This window comes from Microtus ochrogaster, chromosome 5 (genome assembly GCF_000317375.1).
Source record: "Microtus ochrogaster isolate Prairie Vole_2 chromosome 5, MicOch1.0, whole genome shotgun sequence".
Lineage (NCBI taxonomy): Eukaryota > Metazoa > Chordata > Mammalia > Rodentia > Cricetidae > Microtus > Microtus ochrogaster.
The window spans coordinates 5,022,564-5,044,065 of record NC_022012.1 but is presented as its reverse complement, the minus strand read 5'-3'; the positions used below and the strand labels follow the sequence as shown (position 1 = coordinate 5,044,065).

The following is a 21,502-nucleotide window of genomic DNA, read 5'->3' as shown; positions in this document are numbered from 1 at the left end:
GGCGGGGAGGAGGCAGAAATCCTCAATAAATAAATAAATTTAAAAAAATAAAATAAAATAAAAATCTTTTGAAAAAAAAGAAAACGAAACTGAACAAATGAGGGGCAGTGTCAGCACACATAGTTGTCCAACTAAAAAAGTCTGAGTCTCCAGCATGTTGTGCACTCAGCGAATATGAAGTGCCTTCTTTCCCTCAGACCTTGACATTTCCACCAGCACATAGACCTCCTCAAGCTGCTTGATAGGAATGTGCCATTGTCCTGAAACAATAGCTATGACTTCTCTAGCTCACTTTTAAGAACATTCTAATCATTGTGTTTCATGTCATAGCTATACTCAAGCAAAAACTGTTTGAGAATCCCATTCCATTCTGCTTTTGGTCCCATATTTCTTATACATACATCCCAATATAAACATATTATCATCACATTTATATAAACATGTGAAGGTGAATGCTTAATATAAGAAGTTAGATTTAAAGATTGATTTTACTCCTTATTGACAGGGTTTGTACATTGTGCCAAGTCAATGATGGGATGGTTCTGAGTAAAGGTGCTTTTTTATACCATAAGAAAGAACTCAGCCTTTTGTCATAGATGCTCAGAGAAGAAACAGTATCCAAAGGGAATAGGGATGCACTAAGGGAGACCATCAGAGAGGCTTGTAGATGAGTGAGGCCAACGTTTTCTTCACACAGAGCCACAGGACACTACAATTGCAGTCCCAGTGAGAAGAACAAGCAATGGTGGAGATAGAAAAATGGGAAGGGAGGTAGAGGTAGAGACCCAGAAAATCAAAGAGAATCCGCTGAATCTACATGGTATCATGATCCTTTGACTATGAAAAACGGCAGAGAGAAAGCAAATGTGAATTCTAGTCTTAGTGTGAAAGTGGCCCATGTCTATATTCTGGTTGGACCAAGAGATAGCATCAGGGTGATTTATCATGCCCCATCTTCACTTTGAAATTTGGTCAAGTAGAGATCATAAATTATATACCTCCAACTAAGAAAATTAATTATGCTGTCATGGTCACTTTCGATAACATCCATTTAATGTGGTAGGTATAAGGGAAGTTAATTATAAGGAAGGGAGCAACAGTTAAGGGTCCTCTACAAATATGCAGTAAGCAAAGTGTCTTTAAGGTCATGGAGGTTATAGGCTTTCTTATCCCATAAGAAAGAATACATGTGGAAGCCAGGATCAATCTTTGCTGTCATTCCTCAGGTGCTCTCCACATTTTTTATTTGAGATAGAGTCTATTCATTGACCTGAAGCTCACTGAGAGCTATACTGGAGTGGGTATGCTAGCCTGAGCACTAGCAGCAAACTACAGACGTGGATAGGGAATATAGAAGAGGGTATTTGCCATGAAATTGTGAAGAATCTGCTAAAGACAGAGCTATCAGCCAGAAAATCCAAATGAATAAGGTCATGGGGACAAATACAAAAGAAGCTTCAGTAGGGAACAACTGGGTAAGGGAGAAAAAGACCAGACAGACAGGGACCACTGGGCAACAGATAGTTTAGTGGCATCTCGGTGAACATGGGAATCTGGGCTTGAGCCCCAGAACTTAAGTTAAAAAGTGAGTTGCGTTGAAGCACATGTGTTATCCTTGTGCTCTGGAGGTAGAGGCAGGATGATTCCTTGGTCTTCCTGTCCAGCCTGCATAGATAAATCAATGAGCTCCAGATCAATGAATAGACTCTATCTCAAATAAACAAGGTCAAGAGCACTTGAGGAATGATAGCAAAGCTTGATCTCTGGTTTCCATATGTATGCAAATACATGTGCAAACAAACTCCCAAAATACACAGACTTGCACCGGCTACCCACCACTCCCACCAACAAGTGAAATAAGAAACAACCTATATACCCTTGGATTTAGTGATTTGGAAGTCATCGACGGCCATGGCAAAGGCAAGTTTAGCAGAGTGAAGAGTAAAAAGCAAAATTCCTGCAGGACAAGAGAGACATGCAGGAAAAGTAAAAGGAAGCAGCTTAGAAAAACTGGAGGTTTTAGTCACATAGACTTGGTCACAGCTTCACACACAAGGTCTTGCTAAATGTGCTTGGCCAACTTGTTTAATTTAAACTTCACTCACTCTCCATTCATTAATTAAAGGTTGTTCTTCAAATATTTATAACGCAAGGGCGGAAGAGATGGCTCAGCAGGCAAAGGGCTTGTTGCACAAGTGTGAGGTTTTAATTTGGATGTCCAGCACAAAATTAGGTGCACTGATATACAACCATAACCCCTGGACTGAATACGTTAGAGAGGAGTGGGTACCTAGAGATTTCTGGTCAGCTGTACTAGCCAGACTGATGAGCTCCAGGTTAAGTGAGGGAATCAATGAGAGGGAAAGTAACTGCAGAAAATACCTCTGGTTTTCACACATACACAGAGAGAGAGAGAGAGAGACAGACAGACAGACAGAGACAGAGACAGAGAGAAAGAGAGAGAGAGAGAGACAGAGAGAGAGAGAGAGATTCATATGTGTTAAGTGCTCAGCTGAGAACTAGGGAATGAGAGACATATTCCTCCTGTTTTTGCTACATGTCAAGTCCTGACACAGGCATATGGCTCTAAGCTCAATTATAACAATAAAAACAGTCAGCTCACAGTTAGTAATATCTTCTTGTATGCCAGTCTCTGCATTAATGAGTCCATGTGAATTATTTGACTTTCTTCACTCACCTTATCCTACAAAAACAATGACAGAAGTACTAGTTTTATCTTCAGAATACAGATAAGGAAACTAAGGCACAGAAAAACTTAGAAACATGTTGAATGCCACCCTCACTGGGCCAGTACAGTACCCAGGATATGACCTCAAGACCTTCCCTTTCCCTTAGTGTTGTGCCCTCTATAGTTAACAGGCACATTGTCTCCATACCCTTAACCACTGTAACCACGAGGCCCACATAGTGTAGTTTCACCATGCTGATATTTAGAAAAGTAGGAAAGGTGATTACTGGGAACATGGAAAATGAAAGTATAAAAAGAGAGATGGGAGAGAGGATAGCGGGACAAATTTTACCTAAGAGACAGAGGATTTTCATCAGGGTGCTAAGCCAGGGAAAGCTTCAAAAATATGGTGTTATTTGCTAAATCAAGAAAACCCACACATTTACATTTCCATGTATCTTCCAGCATAAGATGCTACATTCCTGAATCCTCTAAGGTGCCTGCTCTTTGAGCACCTGCCCAGGAGACATGACTGCTTGCAGCTTTCTATTTTAGACCTTGGCCTAAATAGTCACTGACCATACTGACAAATCTCGCCTTCTGGCCCCATATCTGGCCAACTAACTCAAATATCTGATTCCAGTGGCTGCTTTCTCAGTAAGGCATCTTAGCAGATGTAATGGCATAAAGCAATCCTTTCTAGATGAGATGTCTCCAGGAATGCTAAGCTCCGGGAAATAGGAGATCTCCTTCTGCCCTCTCTTTAAACATGTCTGCAATCACCACTCTAGTAAGACAAGAGCAAAACCCCCAAGTGCTCTGGGAAAAATTCACTGCAATTCATAAGCTCTTCTGACCACTTGCTACCTCTCTCCTGCCTAATTATGGTTCCTGGAACCAAAAGAACCGAAGCAAAACAGCACAGCCTTTTATACCAGGACGGGTGAACTTCAGGAAACCATCCCGAGAAGCTCCTGTCTTTGAGATCACCTGTTTGTGTGAGCTCTCTGCAGAAGCCATCCTCCCTCTTCCCATTTCACATGGCTGTACAGACAGAGCTTAAGCTAGCCGCCACTGAATAGCTACCCCTTCTGTTTTTCTCAGTACGATTCCCGGGACTGTCATTGAGATTGTTTGAGCAGGTCCTTGGTGGACTGAGTGGGAGTGTTTGAAGCCCAGAGTGAACATGCTTATAAGTGGAAATGTACTCTCCTGCCCAGTTTCCATAACCCATGTGTAGTCAGCAAGTACCAGGCTAGAAAGAGAAGTTCTGGACGTCAACCCAGTGGCTGGTCGCATCTCCAAAGAAGACAAAGGAACATTGGTAAGTCCACCAGAGTCTCTGCTCAAAAGTTCTTGCTTAGTCTAGCTCTTGTGCTTGGGTACTAGATTCTTAATTAACTTGCTTTTGGAGAGCATTGTCCTGTGTCTGACTGAGTCCTCACTTAACAAAACAAAAGCCATGCAGACCTAACAGAGAAAGGAAATGAAGTTAATGGAAAAAACTTAACTGCTGATTGGATTCTGCCCTCCCAAACACCTGGCAGGAGTAATGTCTCTGTCTCACTAAGTAATTTTTAATTTGGAATTACAAAGACAATTAGCTCTGTAATGAGTTAGAGCAAGGGAGGTGATATAGCAGTGAAGAAAAAAAACAAAACAAAACAAAAAACCCATAGCACCAGATGATGTCTGGAAAAGCCGAAATACATACATACATACATACATACATACATACATACATACATACATACATACATACTCATTCTTGGTAAAAGAACTTTTACAAGGTTTTTTATTCTGTTTTAATACTAAGCCATGTATAAATTATTGCTTCATGTGAACTAGGAGATACCAGCTTGCTACATTACCTGAAGGTTGGCAGTCCTGAGTGCAAAGGTCTCTACCCTGTTAGTGAGTTTCACCTTTATAATTAGGAATCAGATCTGGTGACTTAATACTAAAAGCAATGGAGAAAACTGACACCCGGGTTTAGAAGAAAAAAAAAACAGTTAATTGTAATAATAAAAATAAAAGGCTTTTCTTGATTCAAAGAGACAAATACTCATTAGATGAGGTAGGGAAGACTAGGTTAAGTGTTGCCAGAAAAGCACTGTGGAGAAAACTCCTGCCGGGCATGTGTTCCAGACAAAGGAAGGAGCCATGCATCCCTTGTGTCCTGACAGCCTGGTTTTGAAATCCCCAGGTACTGTAAGGTTCCTATGATAGCTATCCTTTCACTCAGCTGACACAGTATCAAATTAGGGAAAGATCCATATCGAAATTCTGTCTCATTCTGAGACAAGCTGGACAGTCCTGACATGAAGAAGCCGGCTAACACTTCTTCATTTAAACAAAAGCAAAACCAAACACAAAACACGGGAAAAGTGGAAAGAAAAATGAAAAGTGAGAAAAGAGGAGGGATGACAAGATGGCTCCATGGTGACAGCAGTAGCCACCTAAGCCTGGTGCCCTGGGTACCATCCTCTAAATCAAGAGAACAGCCCCCCAGCCCACCACATATACAAAATAACCATTTTTAAAGGGGTATGGATGATATTTCAGAACGTAATTCATTTCTCCGAGACTGCTGCTCTGTCGTAAAGAAAGTGGAAGTTCTTATAGTTGTCTCCAAGGTTAAGGAGAACCGCTTATCTTCACACTGTGAATAATCAGAACAGTGATCTCTGTTTACTCACCAGGCGACCCTTGCTCTTCCTATACTGACTGAAATACCCAATAATATCAGTAGCTTTCCTCTGCAAGCTCAATGACAGTGTGACGATGCACTCTGAATGTATCCAGAGCATTTTGACTGCCTCCTGGCCTCACTAAAGCACATCAAACTCACATACAGTCCGACGGATTGGCTGGAGAGCTGGCTCCGTTCTTTAGAGTGTCTGCTGCTCTTCTGAAGGACCCGAGGCTGGTTCACTGTAGTTTATGACAGCCTGATCTCAGAATCCAGGGGATCTGGCAGCCTCACTCACCTCCAAAAGCACCCACACACACTCGATAGACATACAGACATGCATAGGAACAAAACATTTAAAAAAAAACACTTGAAGATAGGACTGAGTAAGGAGAGTTTAAATGTATGAACTATATTTCACATAGAATTAGATGAGAGAAAAAAGCAACAAGCTAAAACTCGTCGTTCTAGCAGCACAGCCTTCATCTTGGTGCACATCACCAGTGTTTTCATCCAGTAGTGAATTTTGGATGAGCATCCACATCTTGCATGGTATTGACTTAAATCATACTGTTCAATGTTTGATACATATAAATATTGATTCCATAGAGGCTTACATAGGTACATATATGACCATGCCTCCAGCTTAGTGGGCAGTCACCATGACTCACATCACTGACCCAGCACTATGGAAGCTGAAACAGAAGCATTTTGAGATCAAAACCAGCCTGGTTACTTACTGAGGTCCTGTACTGAAAAGCAAAACAAACAGAAAAGTAGGAGCCCCTTGAAAATACTGGCAAGAAAACTAAAAGCTTTTAGAGTCATTGTAAAATAAAATAATATCATAAAATAGATAGGGTTTAAGCATTGAAATCAAGTAGTATGAGCGATTTTGACTCCCCAAAAACTATGTTTATTATTTCAAAACAGTCTAGGTCAAAAGTACAAATATTGATGGACAGACAGCTTTAGCAAATTGCCTGAGTTAATCATCTCTACCCAAGTGTCAGCTTACTTACCTGTCAGCATTCTGATTTGGTTATGTGTTCATTAATCACAGAAAACTACGGCAGGGAACAAGTCTGCTTTAATTACAGGTTTTGTTCAGGAGGCTATTGCTTCCCATAATTATTTCTTTTATGTCATCTCAAGGAATAAGACTGTTATTACTAAACTTCATTTAAAATATCTAATCATTCTTGCAAAGGCATTTTATCACCTAATCTACATGAATCGGTAAATCAGAGCTTGGGTATTTGTCTCAATACTTGGCTCACAGAATGTTGAGTCAAGCTAATGAACAGCATCCATCACACCCCCACTGAACAAGGTAGTCCACGTTACAGGCTTGTGCCATCCATCCATTAAGGGAAACATCTGCTCCACATTAACCAACTGTAGGACTGCTCTATCCCAGTGCTGGTGCGGGAGCTGACCATCCCCACCCTGCAGATGAGTTAATGGTGGCATGAAAATGTCCCCAGGTTTGCCATCGTGTGTGAAAGCAGTCATCTTTCACTCTGTGCTGAGCTCTAGACAAAAAGCGCATAGTGGGGAATTCTACACTTGCATCACAAAATTCTCACAGGCTACGCCATCAGTAACCACTGAGATGGTGCCTTCTCTACTGTAGGTAAGTTATTGCCTGAGAAGGAAAGCACGGGGATAAAGTTCTTGAAGGGATGATGGATTTACTAAATTAAAACTATGAAATTGATGATTCTAGATACATTTTGTTCAACTTTTGTTCAATTCTCTGAAGCATGTCCACAGTTTCAGGCATCTATCTTATAGAACATCTTGATTTCCAGAATAACTATCAGAAGCATTGAAACAATCATACCCAAAGTATATTAAAGACACAGATAACCGTTCTTTGTGCTTTTTGTTTTGGTTTTGAGATAGCATTTCATGTCTCAGATTAGCCTTTTACTTGTAATGTGATAGAAGTTTTGAACTTCTGATCAGACAGCTTCCACTTTCAAATGTTAGGATTATAGGTATGAGCCATCATGCCCACCTTCCCAAAATAAATAAATAAATAGATAAATAAATAAATCAGAGAAATCTTCCAAAAGTTTAATCTATGATGTTGTCAAATTGCAGTCACATTAAAGATACACCTTTATACACATGTTGTCTGACTTTGTAATTTGGAATAATAATTCCAAATTCTCCTCATGGTATGTTTGTGCAAAATAGATCACAGAGGTATATATAAATTATTCATAACAGAACAATAAGATTGGACAAAGTTAAGAGACCATATAGCTATATATTATTTTTTATCTGAATCTGTATTGCAGAATCATAACAAGAAGTGACAGCTTAGCAGCACTAGATTTATAGAAAGCTGTGCAGAAACGTGGGTCCCTGCATATTTTAGCACTTCATATGGTATTTTCCTACAGGAATTTTTTTAAATCATCTGTTCTCAATTTATGCAATACTGGCTTAATGAATGAATTTTCAGAGAGCATCTGGGTTGCTTGAAATTTTAAATAAGCAAGTTCAATATTTTTAATTATTCTTGACAGTGTGTACAATAGACCCTGAAATATCTATTTTCCATTTCAGAGAGATCACCTTCACCTTCGATGGATGGACTGCAACTTTTATGTCAGTATATGTAAAGTTATGTATGACTGGAATTCATGTACAGCTACATTAAATATTTATGCATACTCCATGGCCTGAAATTGTTGATTTATCTTGCTTTCACCTGAATTTTCTGATAATTGACAGGAAGTGTTTGTATTTTTTATAAAAAGAAGCAAAACAACTCCAGAACCAAATTTTTTCAAGAATGCTATGGAGCACCTTGAAATTTAAAAAGTGCCCATCCATAGATGACAGGGTGCACGTGCTTCTACCCAACCTGACTCAGTCACATATTCAGAGTTTAGCATAAATTCTAGTGAATTCTAGTTGGAAACACTAGTGTGGGGGAGGGTAGCTTTATTTTCCCTTCCACGTGGAGAATTTACTATATGGGCAAAGGCTTGCAGGAGAGCAGTAGGCAACAGTTTCCTGGAGGCAGTCATAGCATGGACACCCTGTCAACATATGCTGAGTGACAAGGGCACTTGTTGAGCCATTTGTCAATCACGGAGGTTAATAAGTGTTACCAAAGTCTATTGCGAAACAAACCATGTGTTTTAGTGAAATATACAAAGCCTCACCCTGAAATAGTTTTCTGTATCCTCAGAGAACTTCCTTCAAAGTGTCGGCCCTAAGATTTTCAGCTTCTTTCCTTTGATTTTCCTCCTATGTGATCCAGCACCTTCCAAACTGCACTTGGAAAGTATTAAATCCTTCTCATGTCTTCAAATCCCTCTGCTTTCTCACCAGATGACCTTCCCAGTGTTATCACCTCTCCTCCCCATCCAACCACAGGAGCCTTCTCCTTGTCCAGCATGCCATACTCAACAACACTTCAAAAATCCACCCACAGACGGTTATCAATCAAAACATGCTTACTCACAGAATTGACATAGCTGCCTGACTCATGGTTTATGGTTACGTTTCCGAACTAGATGTTCCTTCTGCACATGATTGTAATATGATTGTACTTTCCTAGTTGTGTTTATTGCTACCTGAATCTTTTTCACTCATTCACTTCTGGCCTTTCTTTTCTTATCCAGAAAGTAAAGTGGGAAATGACAGAAGCCACTTTATTCTATTATCTTATTCCCAGAGTCGAGAACCCAGGGAATGTTTTCTTAAAATTGCTGACCAATTACTCATTGTCTAAAGGAATGAACAATGAAGTTCTCTTTCCTAGAAAAAAAAATGTAGGGTCCAGATAAATAAGAATGGATAGACTATGACAGGAATTGGGCATGTAATTACTACAGATTTTTAATAATGGTCACTATGTCCTAGAACCTGTCACTAAAGCACTGACAGAAAAAGATAAAACTCAGAAGTGACGGCAAAAAGCCTTCAGCAATTCCTTTTGTAACCTGGAACTCCCATCTCTGTGAAGCTCTTGGAATATTTTTATTTGGTCCCTCCTACCTCTCGTATTTTCCCAATCTTTATGGCACATTCTCTCAAGAAATATCAATGCAGTATTTAAAACCAACTAAAAATAGCAACAAATGGTCTCTAGGCTGGCTACATAGATTATGTGGGAAAGAAATTTAACAAAGAAGCAAAACAAAAGGCTACATGTACTCTGAGATTTTATGTCCAAGTGAGGAATTTCTGACCTAGTTGTTGCTATCACAGATAGCTAGGACACAGCATCTCATTATCCTGCCCTCATTTCAGCTACAGGGATTCTATGCTGGATCCAAATTGCCAAGTATTGACCCCCTAACAGAGACATGATATCTCAGACAATTTATTTAATGTACTGAATTGGATGTCTCCCCACGTTGACTGAGTTAATAGGTATCAGCTATGCCAAAATTAATTCCTACATGAAAACTCTGACTTCTTTGGACTATTTATGTCAACTGCTAAACCCCACCATGTCTGTTTCTTACCACAAGTAAGCATTAGTCAGGAAGGAGCACATGTACTGGTGGGAGTCCCTAAAGCATCATTTGCTTTTTCACTTTGACTGGCTCTCAATGATGCTCAACATTGTAACTAACCCAGATTGATCTCTGGTCAGTCTTCAGGATGCCTCTCCTCAAGCTTCTCAAGCCTCTACTGGCTCTAGTCTTCCATCTTAGGATTTCAGTTAAAACTGTATAAAATGAAAAGAAAAATAAAGTCTTTCTAAAATCCTTTTCCAAATTACTTTCTGGTTCTACAATTGTTCTCCCAGAATCTCCAATTATGAAATTTTAGAATGGACCCTTCTAGCTCTTAATTTTCCTAGTAAGTTCTACTGAATCGAGTCAACTCCAGTCCAGGGGCCTTTACTATTTCTCCACTTCCAGGGTCATTAAGTACAAACATGTTGTCCCAGCAGTAAATCTCTTCAAGACCAATCTTCCTTTTTACCTTTTTATAGAATCGATGTTCCTTTCTTTACTCATTGATGCCATTTTTATCGCAGGTCTATTGCTGAAAAAAGGCATGGCATAGTCCAGAACCTCATGCTAAGATGTCCACTAAGCCTTCTCCTATCAAAAGTATCAGGGGTGGCATTTTATTTTTTTACATAGTATTTGCTTAAAATTTTTCAGGGTCAGTTTTTCAATGAGTTCAACAAGATACACAGTATTGAGTTAAGTATTTGTGGCATACTTTTCTTTGGTGTAAAAATATATTTTCAATAGTTCGTTGAAATTTGTGGCCGTAAATCTACATTGATTATAACATTATCTTTTTAGAGAGTCTGAAGTCTCTATCCAAAAGTGATATATTTTTAAACCATTTTAATGGCTTCATTGCATTTTTGCATTCATCTAAATGGTTGTTTACTTCTAGTTGGCCAGCTGTTCTGTCAGTTTTCCCAACTGGTTTGCCATTTTTCAATTCCAAAATGTTTATTTGCAGTAATTAGATATTTTTGGTGATTCCCTTTTCAGGTTGTTTATGTTAGTATAACCAGTCTTCTCAAAAATGGGGAATGATTCTAGCTTTTATCTTTTATAAGTAAGGAACGTTCTCAGCTATCCTGTATATGAAGTATACTCTGTAGCAAGCAATATTAAACCTGATTCCAATTATTGGCTTAAAAGGTATGAAATCTGCTCTAGGGTAAGAGGTTAAAACAAGTTTTTAATTGTCATATCTAGAGTCTCAGCTTTTCCTTCAAGGACTAAATTGTTTCACCACTCTACTTTGTTAGCCTTCCTGAGAAGCTGATTCCTACAAACATGAATTGGCTTCCAGAAATGACAGAGACTAAATCCTTTGTTGTACACATATACAAGGAGAAACTGGCCACACTTCCAAATGTGGTCTATACTGCTGTCTCCACTTGTCTAAGCAAATCAGCTTAGAACAGGTTTTCCCTCTTGAACTAGCACCTATCACTATAAATTGCCATGATCTGATTGACTTAAAGATGTATTTCTGAATCTACGAGTACCAATGACAAATGAGTTTGTCAAGACTGAGGACACCTAGTCAAGACAACTCACATAATAAGAGACGGGGGTAAGAACACCTTCCCTAGACCACACTGGGGCAGGTCTAGTCAGGCATATAGTACTTTTCATCTCTAAACAAAAACAAAACTGTCTGCGTTTTCACTGGCCCATCAAAACATTAAAAAGAATCTTCTGAGGTGTACATATTCTGTCAATATGAAATCATACAGAGCATCTTACACATGGTGGATAATAGAGTCGAAACTGAAATAGCATCTGCAAATCAGAGTCAAAATCAAACTGCAGATCGGATTTTGGAAAATCAAAAGCTTAGCTGCTACCTCTACTTTCTGAGACTGGGTGTTTCATTTTTGAAAGGGGTTGGCAGCACAAATTTACTGAGGAAGATTTAGAGAGAGGGAGATAAAACTTAGTGCAGTACCTTCTACTTTATAAGTAGGCATGAAATAGCTGTTAAGTTAAATAATAAAGGTGATAATTATGATGAGGGTGATGATGATGATGATCCGTTGTGAAACTATAAATTTCTTACAATATATTATAGAATCTGCTGTTGACATTACATGTTCTTGTTTATTTTTCAAAGTAGTTTTAATGTGATTCCTCAGATGCTGCTGTGGTGTGAGATTTTTTTTTTTTTTTCTAGAGGCACAATACAGGTATTAACTCATCCCCAACAGAAAACCAAGGACAAACCCACCAAAATAATGATTCAACTGAAGTAACCATTCAGCCAAAGTGCTGCTTGGCAAACCACTGAGTTTGTAGAGTTTACTTTAAGATAGTGAGACGGGGTTACTACTGAGAGCCTTCCTTCCTGGAGACAGTGTTTCAATCTGGAGGATTTTCTAGGTAACAAAAGTATGGATTATATTCATTAGCAAAAAATATTGTGAGAGTAAGTAATACTGTCTAAGTTACCAAGAAGTAAAAGGTCCACTCATTGCTACAGTATCTATTTATTGATCGCATGATAGTTTTTAATGGTAATATAATATAATACTCATGATAAGCTCAAAAATGCTATCGTATTATGCAATATCAAGAAACTAATAAACACCAAAGTTCAGAAATTTGCGTAGGTTCCCAAAGCTTTCACAGAAAAAAGTTAGGTCGTCCAGGATAGGATCTTCTGATTCCTTGCCTGACTCAATTTTTTAAATCATTGTAACTATTAACTATTAATTTCTCCTTTCCATCCTTGACTAACCCTGCTAAAAATAAGTTAGCTACTCTTCTGAGACTGAATACATTAGAAAAGACTCAACACAATTAAGTGAGTAAATAGTAAGCAACCTAAAACTTCCTCCCTCTTTGTGATGGATATTAGTGGCAGCAAATATCTAATGAAGACATAAAAAAGGCTCATCACAGTGCTGCAGGAAGCTGAACTTGGCCAGTCCAGTATGTCCACATCATATCAGTTTCCTGTATTAGAATAAACACTTAGGAACTGGAGAGATGGCTCAAGTGGTTAAGAGCACTGGTTGTTCTTTCAAAGGACCCAGGTTCAATTCCCAGCACCACATGGCAGTTCACAACTGTCTGTCAGTCCAGTTCCAAGGTATTTGACACCCTTGGACATACATACATGCAAAACCCAAATGTACATTAAATAAATAAAGTTTTAAAAAATATGTGACAGTGATGCATGCCTTTAATATCAGTACTCAGAGAGGAAGAGGCAGGTGGATCTCTGTGAGTTCAAGGCCTTATCTTTGTTAGTGTAGAGGCAAAAATCTCAGCTATCACTTGTTAACATTTGTTAGTACATATTACCATAAACCGTGCTACAAAAATCAATTATATTGTTGACTAAATATTATTTTTTGATCCTAGACATGATAGTTCACACCTGTGATACCAGCCATGAGGAGGCTGAGGCAGGAGGACTCCTGTGAGTTCCAGACCACTTTGAACTGCATATGTATATACGTATATACATATATCTTTTCTTCAAAGTTTTATTATTGTTTATTTTTTGTTCAGTCTATAGAAAATAATCCCCAGGCCAGTCTGAGCTACAGTAATAGTACCAACACACACACACACACACACACACACACACACACACACACGCACTATAAATACATAAATACATACAGATATGCACATATATACATATATCTTTCATTGAAAAGTTTTATCATTGTTTATTTTCAGTTGCGTCTATAGAAAATACTCCTTTGTAGTGATGGTTCTTTGTAGAGAAGCAAGTTACATGATGAAGATAAAATACTGTCTATAGAGTTCTTAGGTTTATTTATTCATACTAACCTAGTCCACAGGCAGTAGCTGAACCTGCTCTTTATTCTGTGTTTGAAGAACATGTGTAGGACTTCCTTTCTGTGAGTAATGGCCAAACCCAATTCCTTCCATCTACAGTATAGCTGTGTATGTTCAGTAGATGTGACCCTCTTATTTATAGACCTGAACATAGAACTAAGAGACATAAGAACATGATGTGGGAAGTCCTTCTGTATATGTGTTGCTTTTATTGGTTAATGAATAAAGAAGCTGCCTTGGCCTGTGGTAGGACAGAGTAAACCTAGGTGGGGAAAACTAAACTGAATGCTGGGAGAAAGAAGTAGGAAGAAGCATGTAGCCTCTGCCAAAGACAGACATGCTAGAAACTTGCCAGTAAGCCACAGCCATGTGGCAATACACAGGTTAATAGAAATGGGTTAATTTAAAATATAAGAGCTAGAAATACTCTTAAGTAATTGGCACAGCAATGATTTAAACAATATAGTTTCTGTGTGATCATTTCTGGAGTCTGGGCAACTGGGAAATGAACAAGTAGTCTCCCCAACAAGAACATAGTTCTTGTCTGGAGGGGATATGATGAAAGCATATTATATGTATAATTGAAAATGTCAAAAAAAGAAGTCATTTGAAATACTGTGGCATATTTGTATCAGATTTTCACTTTAGATTTTAAAGAATTTAAAAATAAGATAATTGGAGTCCTAGAAACTTTAGTTTTTCCTCTTAACTCTTCTCTGTGTATAAAGAAAAAGACCAGAATGAATAGTCTTGCCACATACAAAAAGTAAAAATAAACCTAATTATTTTATTATATAAAAATAATGCTTTACAGTGGGAAGTTTTTGAAAGAGGAAGTCTTAGGATCAGGCAGAACTTGTGATGAGTCAGAGAGTTCTAGATAGCTACTTGGCATAGTGTCAACTGTCCCCTAGAGGAGGAGGGCTCCTAGGTCGTCTCTGTGAAGCCATTGACAGAAAGCAACTCCATAGCCTGCTCCCCAACTTCTGCCTGAGACTGGCAGGATGGTGGGCAGGAATACCACAGGGAATCAGTCTAATCCATCTGACTGTGACCCCAGTGTCACCAACTGACTAACTTGACTGACTGTCCTGAACCTTGTCCTTCCTCCATGCTTGTGCCGCTCCACTACAAGAGCAGTACAGTGCTGTGAGCGGCATTTTCAGTGGCAGGAGTAAGGAAAATTTTCCCATTTAAGGTATAACTTGCTGATAAGAGAAATAATTGACTTGAACTGGATCACTCCAGTTATTTAAAAGTTCCAGGCTCTGCAATGCTGCCTAATCAGTGTCTTCAGTGGTGGGTCCTTGTTTCAGGTTACCAGCAGAATAATCAGCTTTGGCGGTTATGAGGCGACAGATCCTTTCCTGCTTGTAGCCTCAACAGTTCCTTCAGAAAAGACTTTTTTTGTTGTTGTTGTTGTTGGAAGGTACCAATTTCAGGTAGCTTCTTGGTTAGGGGTTGGAGATCAGATCAACAATCCTCTCAGCACTGGATTGACTCTATAGAGTCCTGAGAGTCTCTGAAGTATGATCAGAATATATTTCATGACAACAATGCTTTGCAATTGAGAAAGAAGGAAGGAAGGAAGGAGGGAGAGGGGGAGGAAGGGAGGAAAGGGAAGGAAGGAAGGAAGGAAGGAAGGAAGGAAGGAAGGAAGGAAGGAAGGAAGGAAGGAGAGAAAAGAAAGAGAAATTGTTACGTGAGCAATAGGAGTGAGAATGTCCTCAGCTGCTCCCCTGATAACAGTTCTCAGGAACCTAAAGGAGGGAGCACGGAGGAAGCAGAACTTGGCTTCTTGTTTGTTAGGGACTCCTCAGCTTGTGGACATAAAACAGAAAGTACCTGCCATTGATTTCCGGGCATTGATCCCTACTAGTCCTTATAAAATGTCCTGAGAGTCCGACAAAGTAAGTGGGGGCTTTCTCATATGTAGACACTAGCTACTGTCACAAATCCCTTGGTGCTGAGGCATTTTTCTTTCAATTATCTATTTTCAAAGATGCTTTCTGTAAACAGATGCAAAAGTCCTCTAAAAAATGTTTCCAACCTTAGAAAAATAAGAACTAGAAGAAAATGGGGCCATTAGGAGCTAAGTTTAAAAACAAAGATAGTTGATACATTAATATGCTAATGAATTCACTCCCTAAATATAAAGAGGAAGCTAACTGAGCTGGTAGTCAGCATATATTGTCTAAAAATATTTTCTTTACGAATACAGCACTGATAAGCCAATACTAACATAATAACAGTAAATTGTTTTCACCTTTATTAGAGCTGAAAATTATGGCTAATTTCTCTTAAGAAGGAAATCACACCACCAGATATTTAGAGTAGCGTTGAAGTAATATATTCATAAGAAATCTTTCATATTTATAAGGATTAGAAAAATTATTTTCCATAGGTTACAATGCTCCAAATTTCTAACATGGCTTACTGTGAAATCACTTTTCCCCCATTTGGTATCTATTCTGTCTTTCTCTTGCCCTTTTAACCCTGACTAAAACGTCATTAATGCAAATATGCTTTTAAAAAGAAAACATTACATACATTTCCTGTGCAATAAGATGTTTTGAAACATTTGCATTATGCAGCATTGCAAACTCAGAACACAGCTTCCTCCAACTTTACATTATTTTACAGTCCTTCCATTTGTCTGTGCTTCATCTTCTCTGTCACAAACATTTGCTGAGGGCCTAATAGATGTACAGTACCAATCTGGTTGTTCATATGAGTATAAATTTCAGAAAACCGATTGCAGTCAATGAAGTAACCGTTTGCATTCCTGACGTACTTGGAAGTGGCGGTCATTGCCCGTATGTCCGTGTGGAAAGTTTACCTCTGCCACCTCATTTTAACACGCTGAGTGCTGATCACTAATTGTCTCCCCCAGCAAATCCACTGGCCCTCGGTGGATGTTTCCTTGTTAAGCAGGTTATCCTTACAGCTGCACATACGTAACTTCCTCTAGAGCAGTGGCTGTCACTATCTTCCTAACCCTGTCATCTTTTAGTACAGTTCACATTGTGGTGAACCCCAACCACAAAGTTATTTTTGTAATTTTACTACTGTTAAGAACCACGGTGTAAATTTCTTTGTTTTCTGATGGTCCTAGTTGACCTCAGAGAGGTCATGAAACACAGGTTGAGAAACGCTGCTCTAAAGAGTAATCTGAAAATCATTTGAGAAGCAGCACTCACTTATACTGAGGACTGAAAAGAAGGGAAGCGCTGACTTAGTGCTTAGGGCACTGCCTGTTCTCCCAGAGGACCAGGTTCAGTTCCGAGCACCTACATGTTGGTTAACAACCATTTGTGATTCCAGTTTCAAAGGATCCAATGCCTTCTCTGATCTCCCAACAGTTAACATACATACATGTAGGTGAACACTTATATGCATAAAACAAAAATAAGTCCTTTTAAAAATAGAAATATACATAAAGAATAAATCTTAAATAAGGTGATTTCCCACCTACAAGTGACAAGTCAATGCATTTCTTTCTGGTATTTTCTTCTACATATTTGACAAATTACTATTAACTCATTTGTAGTTACATATAATTTTTCAATGTACTTTATTTAGCTCCATGAAGACTGTGTTGTTAAATAGACTTTAGTAATAGATTAATAATGGCTGACTAACATTGTATCACAAGGAGTTATAATTTGAATATTTCATGATTATCAAACAATCATTTGTTTATAATGGTTTGCAATTATGAATGAATAGACAGCATAGACATTACACTGGGTTCATAAATCTTTGCTACTGATTATTTTGCTACAAAATGTATTTTTGGGAAATAAATGCAAATAGAGAAAAGTTCTTGAAAGCTTATGAAGATTTATCATGGTATATATTTTGAATTAAATTATTTTTCCAGTTGAATAATAAGAAAATATTGAGTGATTATTAGCTATAGTCTTAGGATATACTAAACATCTTCCTAGAATTTTAGTACTCAGAGGGAAAATCACTTATTTAACAGAAACTCATTTCCCCATATGACCTTGGTCTTGCAAGTAAGCAGTTGCAAAAATATCCCTTGAAGAGACAAATAAATAGAATGCTAAAAATACAGCAGAATAAATGGTTTACTATGGAAGAGATAAAAAATAAATTTTAACCACGATTTCTTATATAAGCATATCACCAAAACTTCTCAACTTTTTGAAAAATATTTGAGGGTCCCTACCTCAAAGTTCCTTTAAAGAAACTCACAACAATAAACCATGTTGAAGCCTGTTCCTATTAGCCATTGTTGTCCTCAAATTTAATCTGTTTGAAGATACGTGAATCACACTCTCCAAGGACTTGAGTAGATGTCAGGCACAGCCGAGTCATCCTAAGGTTTCCTCACACACACGCCAATGGAAGCTGGAGGTCTTTCAAGGCTGTCTACCGTGTCTGGCCCTGGGACTGGGTTGCATAGGAGGGCTGGGAACAAACTGAATGTTTCTTTCTCCTCATGCCTCTGTCAAAATTCTTTGGAATTCCTGGCATAACAGTAGCCTCAGTATAGTCTGACTTGAAAACTGTCCCTAACTTCAGCCCTAACCAGTGCTGAAGAAGGGTGGATGAATATCAAAAGCTTTTAATGACCTCATGTCAAAAGTCAAACAGTGTTAGACACTTTTACTCTTATTGATAAGAGTCCAATGGCCATGGGACAACTCAGGTTCAAAGAAGGAAAGGCATAGATCCTGCTGCTCGGTGAAGGACTGAATTGTATTGCGCAGAAGGGAAGGGGATGGTGCCTCTCTCCGCATGGACTTCACCAGTTGTTCAGATGCCACCTGTCTTTACTGCGTACTTCACCCACACTTTTCTGTAACACACTTTCTCTTTCCTTCCTTCACTGGAAACTGTTTTCCATATTAATAGTTGAAGAACTGTCTGAGTAGTCCTTGCTACTTTCCAAAATCAGATTTTGCCCTCAAATCCATATTTAAATCTCAGCTGGGCTATTTATTAGTACAGTGACTATGACAAGTAATTTCTTTCATTAGAATGGATGTTCAGATTCCCTGTCCTAGAATAAAACCAAACATATGGTCTGAATAATTATCGAATGAATAGTCTCTTTCAGGTTCCTCCATCCCCTCTGTGAAATAGTAAACTAATAATTAATGTCTAGGAAACATATAGTATGTCCCCTTCATATATTATAAGGTGGTGAGAGTATGGTAGCTACTGGCATGATTGTAGTAATCACATAGAAATCAAGTTATTTACATAATTATTTTGTTCTTATAGATGCTTCCCTGTGCTCCTGTCTCTATAGTCGAACATCTTCTCAGATGCGTTCTTCAACATCTGCATCCCTCTCCTTTCTCTTCCTTACCATGCCCTTATCTACCTCTGCTGACCTAAGCACAGATATGTCTGCTACATTAGCACTCTTGCACAGTCTAGAATTATCCACACTAATAATTATATTCTTCACTTTACCCCTGCACACTAATTTTTCACTCAAAACTATCTCGCCTCACAAAAATAAGTCACAAATTCTGTCAATTGCCCTTCACAATACAAATCCCACTCCTGAGTCATCTTCTTGTAATAGCCCATGTTCTTAACTCCTTTTTCTAAGCCATTAACACCTTCCTTACTTCACCTGAACCACACATTGCCCACATTCTGTGTGTTTTTGGTGATGAGCAGTAACACATAACCAGAGCTCCTAGGCCTTGTCCTGGGTATTCAAAGCATGCCTATTTGTTCAGTTTCTCCTTCACAATGATTGGATCCATCTACGCCTGGAGGAAAACCATTGCTGTGTACTCTCGCTCACATTCTTCCATTACATTTCTACTCAAAGCCTTCCTTGATGCCCCCTGCCCGTAAGCTCACTTTCACACACACCCGGCCTCCCTTTGGAGGACCTAGATTCTTCCGTAAAGAAAATAATGATTGCCTTCTAGAAGGAGCTCTTGTGCTTTCTCCCCTTGTTATTTCAAAGCCATTCTGTGTTTTATTATTTTACTGTTTCTTCCACCACTTCACTTAGAGGAAAAATTGCCACTTCTTAAGGCTTTCCTTTGCCTCCTTTGTTCAAAATCCCGATTCTATCACCTTGATGTTAGAACTTCCAATCCTTAGTATTTGGTGACCTGTTCAGTGAAAAAAAAAAATACTCATCTACTGTCTCCTAAAAGTGTCAGGGTTTTAAAATGTTCCAGCTCACCATTCCTTTCTTTATTTCTTAGATATCATGATCATCAAATCCAGCAAGTTATATGCCATTTACATATCAATCCACAGATTAGTCACTTAAAATATCTCATTGTGTATAGTCTTCATATAGAAGCCACTCTACAACTTGCATAATTTACATTATGGAACATGAATATGACAACATGAAAACTGGCATTTCCTTTAGTCACAAAATTTTAGATAGATATACATTTTAGTGCCCTTAAAATTGATGTTTAGCCATAATTAACTAAAGGGACATTTCTCCTCAAATCATATTCTGATTATTTCTTGAAAACAAAAGCTACATGGGAGTAGACTAGTTGTCTCTGCTTTATACTATCCCTTAAAGACGAAGAGAAAATTATTCTGTGAATCACTGCTATTCCACTGCACCACCAATTCTAAAACAACTAAATAAGAATCTCCTTTGAATTTCCACAGAGGATTACGTATATGTCACTCTAGGTGGATGTCCTTACCTTTCTTCCCTACAGTACTGCTATTTCAGAACACTCTGCATCCTCTTGACCAGATCTGAGTTGCTCAATATAGCTCATTACATGATTTGCATGCTTAAGGTGTCTGAGCTGCAATATAGCTCAATCCACCTATAGTCTTTTAGTATAAATGGCATTGTGTCTGTTCCTGAAGTATTATTGCCTGCCTGTTTCTGCCTCTGCCTGTTATCTGTGATTGATTTTAGCAGCCCAGTTCATATTGACATTCATAGCTTTGTGTCTGCTTCTGATTATTTTTCCTTTTCCCATAAAATATAATGCTAATTGAAAGTTGCCTCCAGGCACAAAGTGTCAGAAAAAATATAATACATAATTAAGTTCCCCACAGAAATTCTAGAAAATAACTTGTATCCCATCAGTTTCTGCTGTCTATTTTCATTACTGAGTATGTATTTCATTAAGATGATCACATCATTTGATGAGAACCACATTGGGAATACAATGTCTTGCGGTTGACTATAATGATTGGTGCTTAGCTGTATCCACTGCTTTTCCTATAGGTCCCCCAGGCCCACCTGGGGTGGTCATTGTGGAGGAAATCACAGAAAGCACAGCCACTCTTTCATGGAGTCCAGCAACTGACAACCACAGTCCCATCTCCTCCTACAACCTGCAGGCCCGCAGCCCCTTCTCCCTGGGCTGGCAAACCGTGAAAACAGGTAAGAGGTCCTGGCACAGTGTCACACACAAAACCAGCATCTGGAGGCACCAGGTGCACTTGCTTAAAGCTCACTCATGATCATTTGTCAACTGCAGAAATGCTTTATTATTCTTTCCACATTGATCTCTACCGTGGATTCTTTCCCTGTGCCCTCTAAAAGCAACCTCTCTTCCTTTCTTCTGTTCATAACTTGCAAAAAAGAGACAACATTGAGGCTCTGTTTGTATGATGAACTAACTTTCAGATTCACAAAGAAGCTGTAAAAATTTCACTGCACAAAAAGCCCCCATGGAGCCACTCCCCAGCTTCTTTCAATTATCATACTGCACATGACTTGACAACAGTTATCAAACAGAAGTGACACTGAGCAATGCTCTTGGGTGGAATCCAGGCCTCCCTGGGAATTCATGAGTTTGATGTACAGTTGTTCTCAGGGTG

At 38.7% G+C, this 21,502-nt stretch overlaps 1 protein-coding gene across 1 annotated transcript in view; it reads left to right on the top strand.

Moving 5' to 3' along the window:
- Cntn5 (contactin 5) overlaps nt 1-21,502 on the top strand; it is a 1,200,756-nt gene that overhangs the window by 1,108,343 nt on the left and 70,911 nt on the right. The window contains exon 18 of the mRNA XM_026779314.1: nt 20,904-21,062. Within this exon, the coding sequence (XP_026635115.1) occupies nt 20,904-21,062 (159 nt within the window). The remainder of the gene's footprint in view (nt 1-20,903; nt 21,063-21,502) is intronic.